This window comes from Harpia harpyja, chromosome 14 (genome assembly GCF_026419915.1).
Source record: "Harpia harpyja isolate bHarHar1 chromosome 14, bHarHar1 primary haplotype, whole genome shotgun sequence".
NCBI classification, from domain to species: Eukaryota; Metazoa; Chordata; class Aves; order Accipitriformes; family Accipitridae; genus Harpia; species Harpia harpyja.
The window spans coordinates 25,945,015-25,967,671 of NC_068953.1; the positions used below are offsets into that span (position 1 = coordinate 25,945,015).

Here is a 22,657-nt window from a genome sequence, read left to right on the forward strand (position 1 = left end):
TGAATCCAAACATTCAACTCAAAAGAGGAAGAAAACTATACACAAACTAAAAATCTCTCTAAAAATTACCTAAGAGAGGCCCCCAGGATAAAATGTCAGAATCGGAAGCACAGACTTTCAGAACTCAGAACCTGGGACAGACATACTACATGTCATAGAAAAGGCAAAAGCAAGACAAAATTGCCACTACAAACTTCTCAGCAACTTTTTTTTTCTTTTAAAAAAGCATCTATTAATCACTGTGACAGAATTAAGAATATGTATCTCTGAAATTTTGGAGCGTGGTATTTCTGTTTGGTTTGTTTATTTTCTTGCAGAAGAGAGTGAGACTTAACAATACAAAATGCAAAGCAGATGGTGGAGAAGAAAACTTTATGATGATTTTTTTTTTTTCCTGAAGGCAGCTGTTCAAAGCTATTTAAGGGTTTGGAATGTCTGAAAAAATTCCCAAAGGAGAGAGATTGATAGGGAAAGTACAGATAAGACAGCCAAGGGTGTCATAAACGCAGTCTATGTATGATGGCATAGCATACACATGAGGACATATGTATGCATTCCAACACATTTTATTGTCCAAAAATACTTTTATTTTGTGTAAATAAACCTGAGATTAAAAGAAAAAAGTTTCTTTGCTTTTTTCCCTTTACAAGGTATTTTTAAAAGTATCAGTATATTCAGGTGTCAGATAGTCCTAATCACAAATGTTAAAGGTACCTTAAAATTCTGAATGCACCTGCGGAAGTTATAATACATATAAGCACAGTTAATTATAGTCTCAATTTGATAAGAAGTAGATTGAGTGTGGGTGGGACTTTAGCTAGTAGGTACAACCTAGACTTCCATCCTGGTTTCTGCCAGCGTCAATTTCTATAAAATTGGTCACTCCCAGTAGTATCATTAGAAACCACAAAAAGATAATGTTGTCAAATAAATCCTTACCCAGAATTGTAACACACTCAAGCAGAACACAGAACAAGATTAATGCACATAAGGCACTGGATCTGCAACAAAACCAGTTTTAAATTATTCCCTGATTTATTAAATTTCTCCAGTTGGCAAAACCAATCAGAAGAGAAATCAATTTTGAACAAATGCTGCCCAAAACAGAAGAAAGATTCTCTCCTCTTCTTCCCTACCATATTTCTTCTATCCCCTTTTTTCACTCCATAAGAAAGGATCTACAGCCTCATAATATTGGCAGAAAAAAATGGGAACATGCAGGCACACAAAAAACAGTAAATGAAAATTCTGGAGCAGAAAGAAAAAGAGAGAGTCCCTACCTCCACAGAGATGCTACAGCATCCAGACACCATACACATGAACCAGGCACAAGTAATAGAGCTGACATAGATGGGTAACCACATTATTACTACCTCATCTTAACCTCAACCATGTGGTAAACAAATGCTATGGAAATAATAACGTGGAAAAGGGTGTAACATATATACTATTAATATTTAGTAGATTGTTGATTAAATGCATCAGATTTCAGGTAATGTAAGCAAGCTACTGCTGACTTCCTTACTCCAACGACCCCCTGGGATAACTCATTTAGTTTAAACTGAACGACAACTAAACTTCTTCATGCTATCAATCCTCTGAACATGATAGCTTTTCTACCCTTCCATGTTATCAAAGACAGACTTCATTCCAAAACATTTCAAAAATTCATAGTGAATAATCACAACAAAAAACCCAAACATAAATTGGCCTCTGATTATTATGAAAAGTGTTATGTTTATTTTTTTAACCTTTTAACCCTCAGACCATCTTAAAAAGGAAACACCACAGTTGGAACATCAACTGATTTCCAAAACATTTGTACTACCATCAAGTGTCTGTGATGCATCTCCTATGCCACAAACAATGTTTTTGAAGTGGCTGAGAATACTTTCTCTCCATACAGTTTTTACCAGTTTAAATTCCATGAGCTCATGGACACGTGCTTGACTTCATGAAGCTAAGGGGGTAACTTCTGTTAACATCTTTAAATCCAAGTTATTTATAGAGAATCTTCTGGATTACTCTTCATGACTCTGCTCTTCAGAATTAAGTTCTAGTTAAATCATTGGCTGCTGTTCTGCTCACCTTCTGGCACTGGAAGACTTCTGACAACAGCATCCCTATGGACAGCTCTGTCAAGTGCAGCTTATTTGCTACAATTCAGCACACAGTATGTCCAGTGGTCTTCCTAATCCTTCTGAAGTTCATTAATTTCTGTATTAAACTGCTTAATGTCTATGGAACTATTTCCATTCACAAACTAATGTACAAGTACTAAGATTATTTCCTATCTTTTCTATTGCAACTGAAAGCACTAGGCAATTCACAGTAGAAAAAAACATGTATACACAAAATGAACAACTGAAAATCATCCAAATCAGAATTTACATAAAATCTCATACAACAATCTTCCAGGGTTCCTGCAAAGGGGAATACTCGATAACTGTTTTGTATTATATTATATAGCAATTATCATTCATTCTGAGATATGTAAGAAAACTAATATACCAATATCAAGGGGTCATACACTGCCATGAAAAACACTCTTGACTGATATACTGACCTTTGGTTTATCTCACATACTAAATGTGCAATAAAGAAAGAAGAATCTTGAAGTAAAACTCTTCCAGAATGTTACAAGCTTTTCTCTCTTAAGCTTACAATTACACAAACTAAATCATGTCCAGAGATTCAAATTTCATCCTTTACTACATATTCCTCTCTTAGATCAGTTCCAAAGGTCTTAGCTGGATTAAAATGCATACTGTTACAATGAAAGTTATTTCACAACAACCATAAGTAGGGTTTTTAATTTTTGAAAAGCATATATGACTCTTAATTATATAACTGGGTGCCATCTTCAGATGTTAGCCTGTAAATCTGACAGGCTGTTCAGGTGACTCATGCCATATTCATTTCTAATGCACTAACTACATTTTTGAACAAACTATTACTAATGCAAACAGAAAATGATGGGTTCAGATCACACTGAAGTCCCTGAAAGTCATATTGCCTTTAAACATAAAAATTAATTTACTTGCAAGAAGATAGTAATTTCTTACAGAGCTTGGAGCTTTGTAAGTGTTCTTTTCGTTTGATCAAGACAATGTAAGGCTGGGCAAAAATCACAGGATTTACATTTTTTCCAATACAGTTTTTTAGGAAGCATTAGAAAGGAAACAGACAAAGTACACTACAATCTGTTGGTTTAAGACATGCAAACAAGCTGTACCACAAAACAAAGAAACAATTATCATCATAATTGCAAGCAGAATTGTATGGGAAAGTGCCTATTTTTATGGTGACACCTAAGAAAAAAAAATAATCCTGATTTCAAGCTGACTGAGGAGAAAGAAGTACCTTTCACATTATCCGGAAGAAAATGGTAAGGATATTGTATTTTATATCCCCTAGTACAGTCATGAAACATAATCTTAGTACATCAGATTATTTGGTCAAGACACTTTTCTTTATTACCACTGAAAAGCAGAAATGGAATTTCTTTAGTGTACTCTGTTTATTTACATTATTCAGCAGGATTGTAAGAACGATGGACTTGAAATAACATATATGGTTTGCCTCCCATTGCTGCCATTGCATCACATCACTGTGACATTTATACATAAAGCTCTAGAAAGTTATTAGAGGATTTTATCATAACAAACATCTGATATCTGATTTACATTTTCTCAGTATTTTATATTAAATACACATAGCAACAGCTAAAACTACTTGAAAGCGATCGTACCTAATTACTAAATATTTCTCTTCTACACTGGGTTAGATAAAGACAGAATTCTGAACTTCAGGAAGAGCAAATGGGAACATTTATACTCTTGTACCTAAATGCCAAGCTCTGCTTTTATTTATACACCTACACTCAACCATTCTGTTTTAGACTGCAGTTCAATGTAAAACACTAGTAGAGAGAAAGAAACAGCATATGCTGAATGAACACCTAATTCTGCACACAGCAATACTTAAGAATAAATAACCACAGACATCATCAAATAACCATGGCCTCATTACATAAAGCAAGTAGCTCCAAAAGAAGCCAATATGGCCCTATTTCCTACTGGGTTTGGTTTTAGATATTTTAATATCTAAAATAAAGAAGATCACCCTACACTCTCTTATCAGGCATCCTAATTTGTTTGTCTACTCTGCCCAACCACCAATTTTCAGAAAATTTACACCTTTGTCTGATTTGGTTGGAATTAGCAAATAATTTCAGAAGTTCAGACAGAAGAAACTGGAAGACAAAACATATTTGCACAATTCTCCTTTCTTCAGAAAACCTAATAAAAACTCAGGGACATACTGGTACCATATAAAAGTCAACTTTCAAATCTTTCCAAAGAAAGATAAATATAAGCTGCCAACCTGTTGTAACCTGACCACAAATTATTTTCCCATGTATTCTAGTGTTGTAACAGCTGACAAACTTTGCTATTTAAACAGTAAAAGCAAAAACATAGCAGTTTTAGTATAGAATCTATTAATTTTTAAAGTCACCTTCTAGGAGATATTAGTTGCCAACAGCAGTCTCAAAGGACATTGTTTTAATTAAAAATCCACCCTTCGTTATCATTTACTGTACACCCTGGACTTAGAAGAGCTTTTTGCTTTCCCCAACCTATGCTTAAAAAGTATGAAAAGCAGATGGCAGAAATAAGACAAACTATAAAAACTGCAAGGTCAATTCACAGCTTCCAAGAAATTTACAAAAAGGTAAGATTACCCAATACTACCTTACAAAAGGAAAGAAAAAGACAGTAGCATGGATCTACTTTTTTTCCTCTGGAAGTAGAGGAATATGTGTCTTGCCAAACTTGCCAAAAAAACCCCAAAAAACCCCAAACCCAAACAACGAAACTGGAGAAAAATCTCAGATTTTCTACATGCTTTAACATGCTTAAAAATACTCCCTTCCCCACCCCCCCCCCAAAGGACCCAAATAACCTGATAGGTCCAGCAGTCAAACATCAGAATACACAAGAACACAGTTACGGCTCCTCAAAATTAACATGTAAATGGAACATATAACATGTATTAATGTTCTTAAATAGGTAAACATGAAACCACTGTTAATCAACATTGTGTACTTATTTGTTCCTCCCTATATTCAAGCATTCTTATGAAGCATCCTCATGGAATGCTGATTTAAATATTGGATCTCACACACTCCACACAACCATCACTCCATTATGTTAAGCACAGTCTTCACTGTATAACTGTAAATAGCACGCAGTAGCCAATATAATTCAAAACATGTGCTTAGGAACCACATTTACACAATGCTGTGTTTTCAAAAGAAATACTTTGTTTCATGGAGATAGCTTTCCTCCCTTTTTAAAACCAACCTCCTTTTCTGATTTCTTCAAGAACAGCTTACCTGTAGAATATTAACAATTAAAATATCAAGAAAAACACTCTTAGCTATATTACTATTTTTCAAAAAGTGGAATCAACTGTCACTTCAAAACAAAACTGTTAATACTACCTAATCAGCAAAATTACATGGTGCTGATAATGCCTGGTTATCTCAGAGAAAAACAGTCATGTGATTTCATTTTAATACTAGCCATTTAGTAACTAATTGAATAATTTAATATTAAGGCTAGCAAGAAATACTTTTCACACAAACTACAGTGCAATACACTACAATTTTCAATTTACTGAATAAACAGGGAGAAAGGACATATTGTCTACAGTCATCACTAATATGCCTAAAGTCTCCCAGAAATAATCCCAGGACAGTCCTTACTCTCTGCAATATTACCTCAGAAAGCCTATTTTATCTAAATTTTGTTCGGAATTTTGGATCAGCTCTGCATTACTTGGACTATCAGTCAACTGCAATCCTTCACTCAACTCGGAAAACATCTTTAAGTTTTTCAAACCAGATTGATGACCAGAATTACAGAGTTGTTACACAATATGTATCAGAGTGCAAAAATGCAATCTTATTTGCATTCTGAAAACCAATAAAATTGAGAGCAGCGTGGTTTTTTTATCTAAGGAGAAAATACAACCAACAAGTCACAATGCATAAGCTTCTGTACTGAATGCATCATTTTCCAAAAAAACGGAGCTGGTCATACACATATTATGAACCATAATACCTGGCAAATTTTTTCAAAATATTCTTTTGTCCATTTGGGGAATTTTTTCTCTCTTTTAAGAGAATAAAGGTTTAACACATGGCATATAACAACACACGTAAAATAGCTCTCTTCCTGGTGAGGGATGACTAAGGAGAATAGAAAAAACCCACTAAGAAAAATGTAAGATGAATATCGGAGGAGACATGGAAGGAGAGTTTATCTATGAGGCAAAGTGCTCATAAGCAACTGACACAGAATGAAAAAAAAAAACAAACCACAACACAAAACAAAGCAGGACTTGCAGTAGCTAGCTTTTTTCAAAATTTTGGTTAAAAACTTGAAAATACATCCAAGGCTTTCTGTGTCTGGTGTATGTAAAAGCCATCTTTGCCTCTATGTTACATCCTCACCATGTCAAAGAATCTCAATCCTCTCAACAAATAAAAGAACAGGTCATTATCAGTGATAGAACAGCCAGAAAGCGATGGCCTCAGTGTAGTCTTCTCCAGTAACTAGAGTATATATCCAGGAAAGCAGACAAAGCAGGAATGGCACTGCTGTGCTACACCAGTACCTGAGCAAGAACTCTTGTTTCAGATACATTTAAGAACAGAAGTCAAAGCAAAACTGCACCATCTAGTGTCTGGTCAATCCATAAATGCAATGCATCTTTTCCCTGAATTCAAACTTAGTGCAGGAAAGATTTTTGGTGGAAGATTCGTAGATAAGTGTGGTAAGAAAAAATTGAAGTAAATCTAGGAAGTGTGTGAAAAACCTAAGACAGTAATAAAGCTTTCAAACATTACTACAGGAACAGTACCATTTTTTGCACAACAATTTAACAGTCACAATCAGTCTAATTTAGTAGAAAGGTTAGTATTTTCTATATGACTTCACTGTACAGTGACAATCCCAGAAAAACATAAAATGGCCAGTTAATACAAAAGTTGACTACTGAAAATGTTCCAGAGGCTTAGAGGGATTAAAGATTGAGATGAACCCCATTCTTATAAACTCAACAGAAAAGTACATTTCTTCTGTAAAAAAGCAGATGGCTTTAGCTAAAAGTAGTGCAGTTAAGTATGTCAGGGAAACGAAATCAAGAAGGATCTGTCCCTCAAAGAAAATAAGACGGTCACTAAACAATAAAAAGCTGTAACAAAAAATCTTCCAAACCTCCCAGAAGAAAATCTTTTGAAATGCATTAATGCCTTTCAGTTTACTGCAAAAAGTTAGTCATGGTTTAGACTACTTTAATTAACCCATTTTATTTTGCACTTGCAATGGACTGGATGGTCACTTAGCTATTATGCCAGATTTGATGGGAAGCATTTCTTGGTATAAACGCAAGCTGTTATGATCATGCCACTACAGCCTTACTGAAAAACTAAGAAAGCATTACAAGTCAATCATATTTTCAACAAAACATCCTGAAACAGCATACAATGTATGCATTAGGATGATATATTTGGACAAAAGTACTATTCTCCAGCAAGTGTGTTTTTTACTCCTCAACAAATTTGCTAAACCTTCTAAAACTAGTATGATTAAACAAATCATGTCAAACTCATTCAGAAAATCTCTACTTGCTGAAAAGATTTCACTTCATCTCAAGAATTCATGAATTATTTTCTCAGGTCTAAACCAATTTATCCACACTTGCAACATAACTTTTCTTCCTAAAAGTATCTATGTAGATCAGGAAGTTAAATGTTACATTTTCTTACCTTGGTTTATTATGTGGTAATGCCTTTGCATCAACAGCAAACATTTTGGAAACAAAGACAATAACCGGGGCTGTTCCTTCACTACTGCATTTCATAAAAGCTGAAGAAACATAAAAGGAAGTTATTTGCACAATTTTTTCCCCAACAGTAGCAACAAAACTATGGCTTTCCATGAATTTTATAGGAATTGCTGTTTATTTCCTATTTCAATGGATAATATGCTAGAGACAAATTAACAGGAAAAGTAGAAGATTATTCTAGCCTAATCATTTGATAACACTGCCTATATCTTCAAGTCTGTTTCACAATAAAATTAAATGAGCAAAATTGTAAAAATAGAACTCTTCATAACAAACTACATATAGTCCAACTAAACATATTCTTTTGATATTGAAAGTTGAGTTCACAGGCTGGTTTAGATTAGAATGAAAAACAGAGCAGCTTAGCATTAAGACTGAGCTATTTATTCAGTACCTCAAAGTATTCTCCCTCCTTTCAAACTAAAGGAGGAAGTCCTGCAAATGACCAGACACTCATGTCTTCACAAAATTGTAACAACTTAACTGCAAGAATTGATATTCCTCAAAGAATGAAAGATCCACACAAAAACCATTCAATACTTAGGAAATTCCCATAAACTACTTTTTTCAACCAACTTGGAACACTTTATCAAATCCAAAACAGACACAATACCATTCAAAACTTCTAACAACATAGAAAATAAATTGTTGTCTTCTACACTTCTCACTTTTGTCTGATGTATGAAAAGACTATATTGTAAAGTGCTTAGGCAAATAAAGTGCAAAAGTACTACTAAAAATTAGCAAGTTTCACTAAATGTGAAGTACACTATTTTTTCATAAGCAAGAGCAGTAAGATCTGAGTTTACAGAGGCAAATTTCTTCCAATTAACTTATACAGTATTGAATACTGTTTGGAGAATACAATGTTTCTAAATGTTCATTAAAGGATGAAAATATCAGTTGCCTCACCCATGGAAAACAAGTCCTAACAGCCTGTCAATTTGGCATTCACATCTCATCTTAAATTGACATTTGGTATCTCATCCCTTTAGACTTCTTGAAGCTCTCTTCAAAATATTGTTCGATAAACACTTTTCACTATACTTACAAAGTTAAGAAATGCTTTTAACTGTTACTAGCTTAAGCATGGTATCTTCTTGTAATTTTTACTAAACTACCTCTTGAAATATCAGAGAACATTTACTACCTTACTACAGCAAAATAGCATTCTGTTATATTCTGTTCAGTTAGACAGAATGTTTGCAGAACAACAAAATAATCCATTTAAGGCCTATTTGTCCCCTACAAACCTATGTGAAAAGATAATCTGGGAACATTGTTTTTCAGACTACCAAATCTGGATGAAAAATATCACTTGATTTTATATAGAACTTCCTACCCCACAGAGGAGATTACCACATATACATGCAGAAATACAAGCTTTGCTCACCACTGTCCATTACACCCATACGATCAGTTTCAACTTTGATTTTCAATTCCGCTAAATACTTAATTCAGCTTCAGCAGTTCTCATCTTTCTTTCAGGAAAAGAACTCACTAGAAGTTCTCCTTTCCAAGCCATCACAATTTTTATGAAGGACATACATGAACACAGAGTTTATATTTATAAATAATTCAAAGATAGAAAAAGGACTATGAGCATCTTACGAGCTCTCCTGCATCCTGTACACCAAGTTTATTTTCATTACTGCCTATATACAGTTCTTTTACTGCCTATGGCAAAGTTAAATCACTGAACACAGTCTTTCCATCCCCTATTACAATTTTATAGCACAGGACTTGGTGATTATCAACTTCCTCTTGCTTACTTTCACATATAGACATCACAATGATCAACACAACAGCATCTGAATATACTACTAAACCCTTCTTGAGGAGGAATTCTTTAGTTAAAGCTGGGAACTCTGCCAGAGAAGTTGTGAGCTCGGTGAAATCGATGGTAGAACTTAAACTAACTTCAAAATACCAGGATTTCATATCTTCATTCAACACTCTGGGTAACAAAATATATTTGTTGCCCTGGAAGTCTTTTGGCTCTTGTTTTTCTTTGCTAATCTTTTATCATTCTGGAATACTATGAAATAACTAAGAAATCAAGTTATACCTTGAGCTATGGAAATGTTGAAGAAATTCTTAATGATAATGTTTGTAGTAACAGCTAAGCTACATCTTACCAACTTCTTTTCAGTACACAAACTACTTAGCAATAAATTCAACAAAAAATGTTTTTTATTTTAAAATACCTAAAGTTGGGTCTAGTTAATCAATATACTTGTAAAAATGAAACCCAAATTCAAACCCCCTACTGGCTAAAAATTAGTGATTTTAATATAGAAGTTGGTAAAATATTCAATTCTCAGTTACCTGATAACTTCTACTGTTTAGAACTAAAAACAAGTATTAACCTCATATCCTTCCAAAATCCCCAGTTTCAGAGTCTTAGACTTTACATCACGTGCAGCTTGAGTTGTCTAAAAACCATAAATATATGGGATTGAAAAAAAATGTATGGCCATAAAAATCAGACATAATACTATGACATGTCACTGACAAATATCAACAAAGCTACTACAAGTAAAGTAATTACAAATCTAAGTAGAGATTACTACACACTTTATGATCCAAAGACAAACAAAACCACCTTCATGTTAATGGGAGAACACCTACTCACCATTTTTCAGTTCCTGAGTTTCTGGTGGCAAAGAATCAAATGTTCTAGCTCCAACACACATCAGCTTTTCCACTCTCTCTGCAGTGATATCAAGAGGACTGGGTAGTTTATTACACACCATGGCTAAAACACATTGCTAAGGATATATACTTATATATTTATATTTCCTTATTGAATGCAAATAAAAGGAAGACAAATGCTTTCAATGTTTGTTTCTTTACATCAACCTCATGCACTAGCTGCCAGCAACAACAGATAGCTAAAATCCAGCTTTGCCTGTTACAGTGCATACAACTCCCTCTCAAGTCAGCAACAATTTCTGGCATTTATCCAAGAGCAGAATGGATAGTTAAGTAGGGGTGGCTCACCCTATGTACAAATGGGAAACTAAGAATAGCACAATTGGGGCAAGATTTATAGAACTAATTAGTACTTATACACCAATATTTTGACCATACCTACTATAATATAATATGTACTATATTATAAACGATGCGAAGGCCGTCTACACAGCAGACAAACAGCAAAGGCTGATCTTGGATTTATATGCCTAAAACATAACATCAGATACTTACAGAAGCTCATGGACAGAAGACCTAAGATACTATTATAAAAAGGAGATTGACTTATCCTTCAGGAAAAACACTAAAATTTGTATATAAAACTACATAATGAAAGTGTATTGTTAAACTACCTCCAGTTTCATAACTTATTTTCCTTAAAAAAGGATGCATGCAAAAACATGAAGTTGGTAGAAATGTAAGCCTAGTTGTAGATATGTAACAATATTACAAGTGAGAAATAGGTCCAGCTAGCATAGGCTAGCTGGATGTGAAAGGCACAGATGTGAAAAAAGAGAACAAATCATACCAAATCAAATATTGAAATATGTGAGCATTCTTTGAAGTCTGAGAACTGACAATAGAACCAAAAGTACTATCTTCGTTAAGGATACAGAGGACTGCATCAGATATTGGTAGCCACTGGCTACAAATGGCATTAAGATGAACTTTAGGGTCTGCATGCCGTGACTCCCGTGCACCAATTTTCAATCCCAAAGACGTGACTATCTTTTCAATTTTTTCTTTGTCTCTGTAAGGAAAATAATAAATAGATAAAAAACCACAGTACCAATACATAACAAGCATCTACAACATTTCTTGTCTGAGAATTTAAAAAAATCACTATAGCACATGGAAAGAGATTCCATGAAAACTTTATAGATCTTCTCACCTTTTCATAACAGCTTCATACAGACTCCATATGTTGTCCAGCACCAACTGCACAAACAAAGGTTTCTTTCCTTTTGACTGGTAGAATATAAACATACAGCTAATTACCAGCAATTCCTCACTTTTACAATAGGCTTAAGACTGCACTTTTACCTGACCATTTTCACAGGGAGCATGTAAAACCTTTATTAAAAATCAAGACAGTTATCTGTTTCTACACAAGATCACTACTTCAACAGTCTGTCTTATAAGAATGGTATAAGGCAAAAAATAAACAGGAAATTCAAAAGTGAAGTACAATTTCAATTTCAGAGAAAGAACCTGATAAATACAGAAGATTTCTACCTTGAGCCTGGTTATCAACCTTTTTATAACTATTAATCCTCACCTACGAAAACACAAAAAAAACATCATTAAATGAATATAGGAAAACTCCCTTCTCCTCCCTTAACTTTTAGTGGTGACACACTTAATGCAAGAAAAGTGTAGTTTTCAGGCCAGGGTTTCAATACAGCATTGAATGGGATTTCACTAAGGCAAAAAAGATTTTTTTAAAATCCTAAATCCTAAGCTAAACATGAGCATCCTAAATCCTTAGCTGTTGAAGGACTCTTCAAGTAAGACAGAAACCCACTCATTACTCTCATTTCTACATTGTTAAGTCTTCCATTCATCTTGTGTGTTCCAGTCTGTGCTGAATCCTTGAAGCCGGAGCGTCCCTTATTTTGTGAACAGAGATGTTTAAGAGCAACTGTGAGCATTGTTAGATAATATTTCCTCCATATAGCTTTTGAACGGTCAATTTTGGAATGTTCTCTTCTCCAAGAGCTGATGCAAGGCTATCCTATTGACTTTATACCTCCACTGATGTTGAGTGAAAAGGTACTGAGGTCAATTTTCAGAATACACTATGAGGAACAGAATAAAACAAAACAAAACAAAATAAAAACCAGGTAATATTTCTGACAACCTCCCTACCTGATCACCTTTCATTATCTTCTTTGCTTTTGTATTTAGATAATAATCTCCCCATAAAGTCTTCAGAAGTACTGCAGGCTTAATTCCAATCTTTTGGCTGTACAGTTTGGCAAAATGCTCAATGCTGAAAGGAAACAAAATGCATCTTGATAAAAGTGTCATGCTGTTTACACGTGCTTATCAGCCTAAGCAACAGAGAGCTTATGTGAAAATCACACACAAATCTCAAATTCTTGTGTTACTCCCATTTTTCCAATCATCTTCACTTTAGCTCACATTGTTACACCTGCAAAAATATTTAGTCATAACAGCTCAAAAACGTCAGAAGTATTTGTATGATTTTGTTTTAAGTCAGCTTCAAGGCTAAACTTTTTTATTTGAAATAAATATTTCTGTACTACCCCTCCAGTAAAACCTCAAAAGCATAATACAAAAATTCTAAATATTTATGTAGATGACTCTCAAATTCATTCTATGAAAGATGTCCAATGACACATTTAACTATGGTCTGTGACCAGAATGGTACAAGTTAAAAACCAAGTATTGTTTTGAGCCACACTTGAGCTATCAGACGGTGGTGATTATTTTTTAAATTAACTACTTAGGGCACTTCTTGTTGTTTGAATCATTGCTTTAATAATGAATAAAACCCAGAAAATAATATAAAAACGGTAATGCCATAACTGTGTTATAAAGCCAATTATGTTGTTCACTGGTCCCCATGAGTTAATAAAAGCAGGCTGCTTATGACCTAAAGAGGGAGTCCTGAACATTCTATGGCTTCCTTGCTGAAAATGTTCAGTAAGCAGTAATAGAAAAAATTTCCACATATTTGCTCCCTGTGTAGGCAGAAACAAAAATATACGTTTACAATCAGAACAATCCTATTTACAGAACAATGACATTTGATAATCTGTTCTTTGAAATCCAGAATTCTTAAATTTCTACACACCTAAAAAAAGACCTGCTCATATCAGCAAGACATAAGCTGTGAGTTCTGAACTAAGACCAAAAAGGAGATTTTCTTTTTTCCAGAAACTACCCCAAACTCTGAACTGGGGCAGAACCTTCAAGATTCTTGTGCCAGCAGCTCCTGCATATGTATTTATGGTGTTTTTCAACACTTGAGGATTATGAGAAAGGCATATGTACTAACTTCACTGGATAAGGCTGGCACTGCCTAATGGCTTAATTTTTTCTGCCATGACAAATCATAATACCTTTAGGAACAGAACCCACAACCATGTAATAGCAGTCAAGGCTTGCCCCAATTAAGAAAATGCTCCACTGATCCGTATTTCACCACACAGTACTGCTGGTAGTCCAGAAGTACCTCTTGAAACTAATTAAGGGAAATGTTCCTTCTCCCCCACTGCCCTTTACATGATTTATCAGAACCAGGGCCCGCCAGTTCATCGTAAGAAATAAAGTAGTATCAGAAAGCCAACAATCCTCATTCAGCTTCAACAAATACATTAAAACATTTTCAGGATGTGAGGGAAAAATGGAGAATTAGGACAGGTACAAATAAGAAAACTAGCAGATAGGAGTCCTGTTATTTGTCCAAGCCGTAAGCCCATTTTGTGAGATAGAGAATAGATTAACACAAATTAGTCTACTGTGTAATGTATAAACAGTCTGATCCAGACCCAGCAGCAGAATACTAACACTCCTTGCCTAAGTTAGATGCATAAATGTTTTTGGCTGAGATACAATATTGTACATGGATAGTTCAATTAATATAATCTTTAAAAGGTTTCAATATATGAAGCAGAAGGGGATTAAAGTTTGGGGAATCTTAGCAAACATGGTTTTTAGTCTCATATTCAATAAAAAGCATTGTAAGTTTTTTAAGTTCATCTTGTACCAGTATAGTATTGGCAAAGAATAAACAGAAAGCCTCAGTCCTCTCTAGTATACCAATATACCAATCACAAAAATAAGGACAGATCATATCTGGCCCATTTCTTCCCCCCTGTTTGAAGCTAAATTACAATGAATATTTAGATTTCAGCCTTATAGAAACTCTGCAAGTAAGGTTCAAGCCATTTGACAAGCATTTCAAGTGGTAGGGACATAGCAAATACAAAGAAACAACTAAAGCTTGACCAGTTATCATTCCACTATAGATTACCCGAGCATGTATCATTAATCATCTATCACACATTCCACTCTGCAGAAATATCAGTTAGTAACATATACCAGGTGCTAAAAGCTTTGGGGAAAAAATAATAAAAAAAAAGAAAATTAACAGAAGGTATTATCTCTGAAAACAACAAATTAGAGGACTCTGAAGCCCTAAGCACTGTTTTAGAGAAATTTTCTTCTCCACTGCTCTGTATATACCCCAATGTTATTGGAAATCAGACACATAACCTGGAAGTACATCTGAGAGTAAACTCTTGTGTCAAACAGTTCAAATTGAAGTATTTTTTGCTAAACCTCTAAGCTGCAGAAACAAATCAATTTTCTGCCACATATGTATGAAATTTAATTCTATTTGCAGAGAAATTATCAGAGAAAAAAAATCATGAAAGGAAGGTAACTATCTGAAATCTCACTTTTACAAAAATAAATGGCAGGTGAATAGAATGGTTAAGAACAACATGCTTGCTTTCTCATTACAAAGGTGATCATCGGGTGTTTATGACCACGTGCTTACATCAGAATGCAGTTCTGTAACCTATAAAGTCTTAATAGCTGATCATTTACTTGCAAATATCAAGTAGCTTGATCTAAAGAAACAGCTTCCAAATTGCTTTTGAGCTTATAATTCTACTTATTGTAAATAAGCACTCCACTGTTGTTATTTTCTTTAAGAAACATTTTTCTTAATGTTTAGCATTCCCTGGCAGCATACTTAGAATACTAATGCCAAACCTAGGCCACCTTTGAACTTCCCAAAACAAAAACTTAGCTTTTTGTTTTCATTTATTCCCTTCCACAGGCTTTGCAAGTAGTCAAAACAAAAATAAGGTGCAAATTGCCCAATCTTTATCCATACAGGTCAAAAATAGCAGATAGCTCTAAATCATTTCAACACCTACTAAAGAAAATGTTCATATTCTGACTCTGAACTTGTTCAAGTTTGTAACAGTTGCATCCCAAATACTCTGTATAACAACAGTTACAATCATAATCCATTTTTTCCATGGAATTTCAGTGAAAAGTTACAAGTCAGGAAAGCTAAAGCCTACAGAAATCAAAATACTGTTTCCCTGCACATCATAAAACAGAAGTGTGACTGTGGGCACCATATGGGAATTGAGGACTTCAGATAAGATGTGTGTTAATGTGCAGACCACCGAAAGTATCAGAAAACCCCCTCTAGCCTTCAGAAATGAAAAGGTCTCCCTCGTTCACATCCTCTATGAAAAGATCTCTTTCAGACTAAAGGACATGTCCGAATTTGAAGATTTGTTTTCAATTTCCTTACACACTTATACTCTGATTTTTCTTTTTATAAATTATTATTATTCATAACAGATAATCAAACTAAAATAGTCTGTTTTATTTTCCCTTTCCTCTGCAGCGATAAGAAATGTTTGCATTAGACTACAAACTACATATGGAACCTTATTTAAGAGCTTGACTTTGACTTAAAAACCTGGAGCAGACTTTTTTAGCTGACTTTTTTTACAGGTTTTGCAATATTAAAGACATGCACTGTATTACTATCTTTTTAATTATATTTTCATGATGAAGACAACGACTCCACCTTGTGGCTAGCAATCAGAACATGTGTAATCTTTACAGAAGCCTGCTGCCCTTTCAAACTAACTACTAAGAAAAGGACTGAAAAACAGAACTGATCACAAACTCAGATCAGTAATCCAGAAAGTTTTCTGAAATTGTTCTATCCCCAAATTCTTACGCTTACTTAAGCATCTCTGCACTGTTACTTAGCAACCTCCTGAAACAGAAATATAAAGATATTAGGTAACAAGAGATAAAAAATGCACCTGAATGAAGAACAGAAAAAAGCTAGATTAAGACTGATGAGCATAACCACTTGAGGACAACTACATAATTTCAAGGACAAGTCAAAGTCTGGTACAGAAAAAACAGATCACAGTAATGCTGTGGCCCAGAATTGTACTGGACTGAACTGGACAGCTGAAACTGCTGCCCTGATGCCAGTTGCTGGTCTTATGCTTGTTACGAACATCACTGTCCCTGTAGCTGGAAGGTCTAATCTACTTGTGAAACACCTCCTGTACTGCCACAGTTTTTTGCCTAGTCTATTACAGCCTATCAAATGCCAGCAACTAATAAAATACTCAGTTTACCAGGCTAGGCTGGACACTACAGTGGGCTCAGCAGCTGCTGTGTAAGTAAAACAATGGTCCCTGTTAAGTAGATGACAAAGCTGGTAGTATTTTCAGCTGTCCAGGGTTCATAATATATTAGAACTGATTATATTCAGTTGCGTATCATAGAAAAATATAAAAAACATCTTTAGAAATATGAAGTAACTGAAAATACTTCAATCAGATGCAGTAATCAATTAAAAAAAAAAAAAAAAAGTCAGCAACTAAATCCCAGACTTACCCAAAACCCCAGCCATCAATTGCACTGGCAAACACCACATTTCCATGGTCTGGTGAAAAATAAAGATGTGAATCATCAGTATCTTCCAATCCAGCACTCCAGTCATAAATTTGATCTCCTGTTGCAGTGTCTGAAATACTTTCATTTTCTGTTTCTTTCTCAGCTCTTTCTTCTAAGACTTTAGAGGTAAAGAGTGCTCCGGTGACTGCATTGATCTACAGAAGAATATGTAAAAACATCGTAAGATTCATTCACTCTTTCACAACCCTTGCAATGAAAATGCAATTCCCCACACACTCCAAAATATAAAAAAGAGAGGTGGTTTTTTTTAACCAGATAACATGCCTGTGATTCATTTTGCAATTTGAAACACAGACCTTGTGTATCTAATCCTGCCCATTTGAAGACAACAGGAGTTTGACGAGACTAATGTTTTGACTTAAACACCATGTACTTTCCAAGTCATAGTCAACCACTTCAGGACTGAATCAGATATAGAATATCATGCGTAATACACTTTGTCTCTCAGAACAAGGAATGGTGAAATAGGAACTTGTTACTGCCAACAAACAACAAAGGGAAACCAGGTAGATAAGTGCTTAAAAGTAAGCTAGGGGCGGGTGGGGGGCGGAGTTTGAAGGCAACTTAACTTGCAACTGAAAAGATTAATTAACTTTATCCCTGCATAAATCCATCAATATCAGGAGCAGCCTAAAGATATTATTTGTCTACCTTCAAAGAATTTTAAGGAATTTAATGAGAAGAACAAAACATTCAGCATATTATTTCTAAAAATGAAGACTCTTCCTGATTACCTATCAAGAGGCATTTAATGCTCTTTTCTCTATAATGGGCATTCTGAATGAACCTCAAAACCAACTAGAAATAAAATGTACCTCAATGTTAAAAGTCAGACTAGATGTTACAGTGCTTGATCCTGCAAAGTAAGAAAAAACTGGTTCTGCTGCACTAAATTTCTTCCAGCTATAAGGCAGTGAAAATTACAGTCTCTCGCAATTCAAGAATGGAGAAGAGGGGGAAGAAAAAACACTCAACAAAATCTGCCTTGTGAACATGATACTATAGCACGAATACCTGTTCTAAGATATTCTTAAGGTGCAAGTATGCTTCCTGAGGGGTGAGCTTGAGCTCCACAATCAAGCGATCGATTTTATTGATCACCAATACTGGACGTATATTTTCTAGCCATGCTTGCCGTAGAACTGCTTGAGTCTATTAAGAAGGAAATAGTTAAAAAAGAATCCATTACAGAAAGCTTGATACTACAAAAGAGATGGAATGTTAAAGAAAATGACAATACAATTCTAAAATTTAATTAAGCATATAATAAAGGACAGGTTGACATTCAAACCAGAAATTTGACTCCCATAGTACATAGTTAGTTATTACAGAATTCTGCAGAATGGCAGAATATCATGGTGAAAACACCCACAACAGCAAAATAACCTGTCTTTATAAAAGTAAGCCATGAAAAAAAGCAGTTATTTTGCATGTTTTTCCACTTTCAATACCCTAAAAGCACAAGATATTAAATTATTTTCCTTAAGACGTTTATTTCTTCTCTATATAAATATTCCATTACCTGAAAAATTGCATACTCACTGTTTCAACCCTACATCACTACACCCACTCACCAGTGTTGCTCAGTTTTTCAGCACAACTATGAAACTAACTACCCTCTTTCACACCTCAAGTACATTGTCATTTATTAAAAGTTTTTCGAAACTTCTTAAACCAGCTCATCTTTTATTTCTACATAATACACTTAAGACTTTGCTTACTCTGTCTTCTCTACCCCCTTTCTCTAATTAATATACTTTATTTCACCTGTGGACAGACTCCTTCAACAGCATCCACCACTATGATGCAACCATCACAGAGTCGGACAGCAGTAGATACTTCTGAAGAAAAATCCACGTGCCCTGGGGAGTCTATTAAATTAATCAGATACTCCTGATCACCTAGGATCAAACAATAAATTAATATTTCAGAACAGTTTTCAAAAATACTTGCTTTCAGCCACGTGGTTATACTGTTTAAGCTATTATTAATTTCTAAACACCAAGTCTGCAGTAACCCTTATGCTTAAGAAAAAGTCCAGTAGGACAGGAAGACTGTCAGCAGCATAACATCTAGCAGCTTGTACCTAATTCGTTTTAATTTCCCTCTTAATGCCAATCTTCGTCTTTCAATGCCCAGCTAACTTTGGAAAATTAAAAACAGAACCACACCTGCCAACCAAACAAAAAGAAAAACCCTAACCCTGAACAAGCTCATAGCAGCACTACAAATACAACATCACCTAAAACACAAGTCAACTACGTTACAGTCTGCATTTTAAAGATAAATCATGACAGACTATCATAAAAATAAACCCTACATTCTTGATAAAATGCCTCATTTCATCCTTGTAATTTTTTAAAACATGTTTTTTGATTCCATATTACTAAAATATCTTCAATATATCACTACAGGTGAAGTTTTCAATATTTTCTACACTACTCCCCAAAAGAATTCTGCTTAGAGAAGACTCCACTCAACTTTTCATGAACTCACTGCATTTATCATCAGCCATAATCAAAATAAGATCAAACAACTTTCCTGTTTAAGAAGTTGCATTAGAGCCTAAATTTCAATACAACAGAAAAACAACAGATATAACAGGTTCTAACCATTAAAAGTAAGGTCATTTCAGAGTCAACAATAAACCAGCCACAGTTTACAATACTTAGCTGGAAAATCATTAGTTTCAACTATTTTTTATAGTCAGCTGTAGCTGAAATGGAAAGACTAATGGCGGCTTTTCTGTTCATGCAATTTTTCTGTTATTCTTTTTTCTGCACAAACCTGTTAATAATGTATCTCATGTTTTTCATTCACTTAGCTGAGTATAAGACTGGTGAGGAACATGGAGTCATAACAGAGATGAAACCCTAACTACACCATAAAAAAAAAACCCTGAACAATTTATAGCAGAGTATAACAGGCACCTTGACACGGAAGTACAGTAAAGATAAGACTGTACAAAATCATTTAAAAATTTGTTGTTTTTTGAAAGAAGATCTTACCTTTCAGTGACATTATATCAAGACTTAAGGTCAAAATATAAAGACTTAGATCTAAAATAAAAAGACAAAAGCAACTATTCTAATTGCCTCCAGACTGAGATATGATTGAAGATAGTTTTCCTAACCCTGAGATGGAACTTGATTATCTTGGTTAACAGTTGAATACATGCCTAAGTCTTTGCAGAATTATGGCCTAACACTGAGAACGACAAAAGTAAAAGTTGCATACAAAAAGATCTCAACAGCAACAATGAAAAGGCAGGGAAAATAACAAAAATACGTATTAAAGTTTATACTTGCCAGCATCAACAACTCACCTTTCATAAAATGCAACGAAATTGCACTAGATTTCATTGTTATTCCTCGGATCTGTTCATCTTCTCTACTGTCTAGATATCTCAGCTGAGTACAAAAACAAAAGAAGTGGTGATAAATCTGTAGAATTATTTTCACAAGTTACTTATCAACTGTCAAAGAGTACAACTGCGAGAAAATGAGGTTTAGCAAGACTAGGAATGGAATTTCCTCAATTATCACTGATTTACAATGCCAGCACGTACACACCAGATTTTTGTTAAAAATGACAGTATAACTCTACCTTTCCTGCCAAGCGGCTAGAGATTATTCCATTGCTAGATATTAGACAATCAGCTAGAGTAGTTTTACCTGAAAAGAAAAATAAATTACTTAGTTTAAATTAATACAGACAATAGAAAAAGATGCGACATTATTATGAATACTGGCAACATCTAGTGTTCTGAGATATCAACATTACAAAAGGCTTTAAAACGCCACAAAAGTACAAGCTAATTTAGAAGAAAATAAATCCAATTATTCAACTTCACCTGTCAGTTGCACACAAATTTATTTTTGAAGAGTGGATGCAACCTTACCTGTCATGACCAGAAAAGCAGTTGAAATAACAAACACTACATCAGAATCTCAATATATCATGAAATTAGAGGAAAGATTTGTGTCCTAAAACGAGCATTTATTATTTCCACCTACGTAACAAACTTATTCCATTAAGTAAACATAGAAATACAACAGCCTACCTCACACACGCATATATTTAATTCATGCCAACATTCAGCATCTCAAATGTAGGAAACGTTCAGTTTCAACTATTCCAAATTATTACAGTGTAATGCTCTCTTAAGTTCTAAAAGATAAGCTGCATCAGGACAAAAGAAATGTGCATAAAGCAATTTTACTTCTCAGAATCAGAATCGGGACTGATTAAAGCTAAATCCGTGAAAACCTACTGCTTCAAAACAGTGACCACAATATCCCACCATCATTCAAACTAACACACACCCAAGTTTTCCTCACAAGGTTTCTGCCAGTCACAAACACCTGTCTTACCATGATCCACATGGGCTAATATACAGATATTCCTGATTCCAGAAGTCTTCTTCTGGAGGCCAACCATCTTCCCCACACTTGTGAGGACCATGGTTAGCTAATTCTGTGAAGGGAGGAAAGTATTTTATTTAGGTCGCAACTTAAGAAGCAGCTTTTTGTTGTTGTTGTTTTGTTTTAATTACATAAGTTGTGATTAGAGCTACTCATCAGGGAAACCTCCTGTGACACGTGGAGTGCGCCACGTTCCTCAGACACCATCTGTACTACACCTGGGACACCAGAAACTTACAAAACACGAGTCGGGAGGTTGGGTCAGTTTTTCTTTAGGTATGCACACAGAGCCGCCTCAGCTCTCCGCACCCGAAGCCGGCCCGGAGAGGCACAACCTCACGCTTTACGCTCGGGCGGCCGCCCAAACGCGGGGGGGGGCCGCCCCCCCGTCCCCCCCCCCGCCCCTTCCAGCGGCCACCGCCGGGAGCCGGAGCCCCCGCCGCGCTCCCCTCGGGGCTGCTCCCGGCCCCCCACTGCTTCGGCTGCGCACAGCCGCCCCAGGGACCGGTGCCCCGGGAGGGGGCCGCAGACCTCCCCCGGCGTTTCCACGCCGGGGACGGGCCGCAACGCCGCGGGGGATGAGGGGTCCCCTCAGGGCCGGGATGAGGCGGGGGAGGGGGGAGGGGGGAGGCCACGCCGCCCCGCCCCGCCCCGCCCCGCCCGCGCGCCCGCTCCGCGAAGCCAGCCCCGCGCCCCCGCTCCTGCCGCGCGCGCGTCGCCCCCCGCCCCAAGCGGCCCCTCACGGGGAGGGGGAGGGGAGCACCCCACCTTCGCTGCCTCCCGGCGGCGCGCCGCCCGCACCCGGAAGCCCGCGCCCGTTCCGCCCCCGCCCCGCCCCC

At 35.8% G+C, this 22,657-nt stretch overlaps 1 protein-coding gene across 2 annotated transcripts in view; it reads right to left on the reverse strand.

Annotated features, from left to right (window-relative positions):
* EFL1 (elongation factor like GTPase 1) overlaps positions 1–22,648 on the reverse strand; it is an 80,341-nt gene extending 57,693 nt beyond the window's left edge. Inside the window, exons 1-12 of one of the 2 annotated variants that reach the window (XM_052808431.1) lie at positions 22,587–22,648; positions 21,768–21,870; positions 21,001–21,068; positions 20,720–20,804; positions 19,162–19,295; positions 18,409–18,546; positions 17,314–17,528; positions 12,763–12,886; positions 11,786–11,862; positions 11,508–11,644; positions 10,553–10,675; positions 7,838–7,937 (exon numbers count right to left, since the gene is read on the reverse strand). In XM_052808431.1, coding sequence (XP_052664391.1) covers positions 7,838–7,937; positions 10,553–10,675; positions 11,508–11,644; positions 11,786–11,862; positions 12,763–12,886; positions 17,314–17,528; positions 18,409–18,546; positions 19,162–19,295; positions 20,720–20,804; positions 21,001–21,068; positions 21,768–21,858 — 1,292 coding nt within the window. In that variant the 5' untranslated portion in view covers positions 21,859–21,870; positions 22,587–22,648. Of the gene's footprint in view, positions 1–7,837; positions 7,938–10,552; positions 10,676–11,507; positions 11,645–11,785; positions 11,863–12,762; positions 12,887–17,313; positions 17,529–18,408; positions 18,547–19,161; positions 19,296–20,719; positions 20,805–21,000; positions 21,069–21,767; positions 21,871–22,056; positions 22,077–22,586 lie in introns of those variants that run through there. The other variant, XM_052808432.1, reaches the window with a different exon arrangement.
* Between the last annotated feature and the right edge of the window lie 9 nt (positions 22,649–22,657).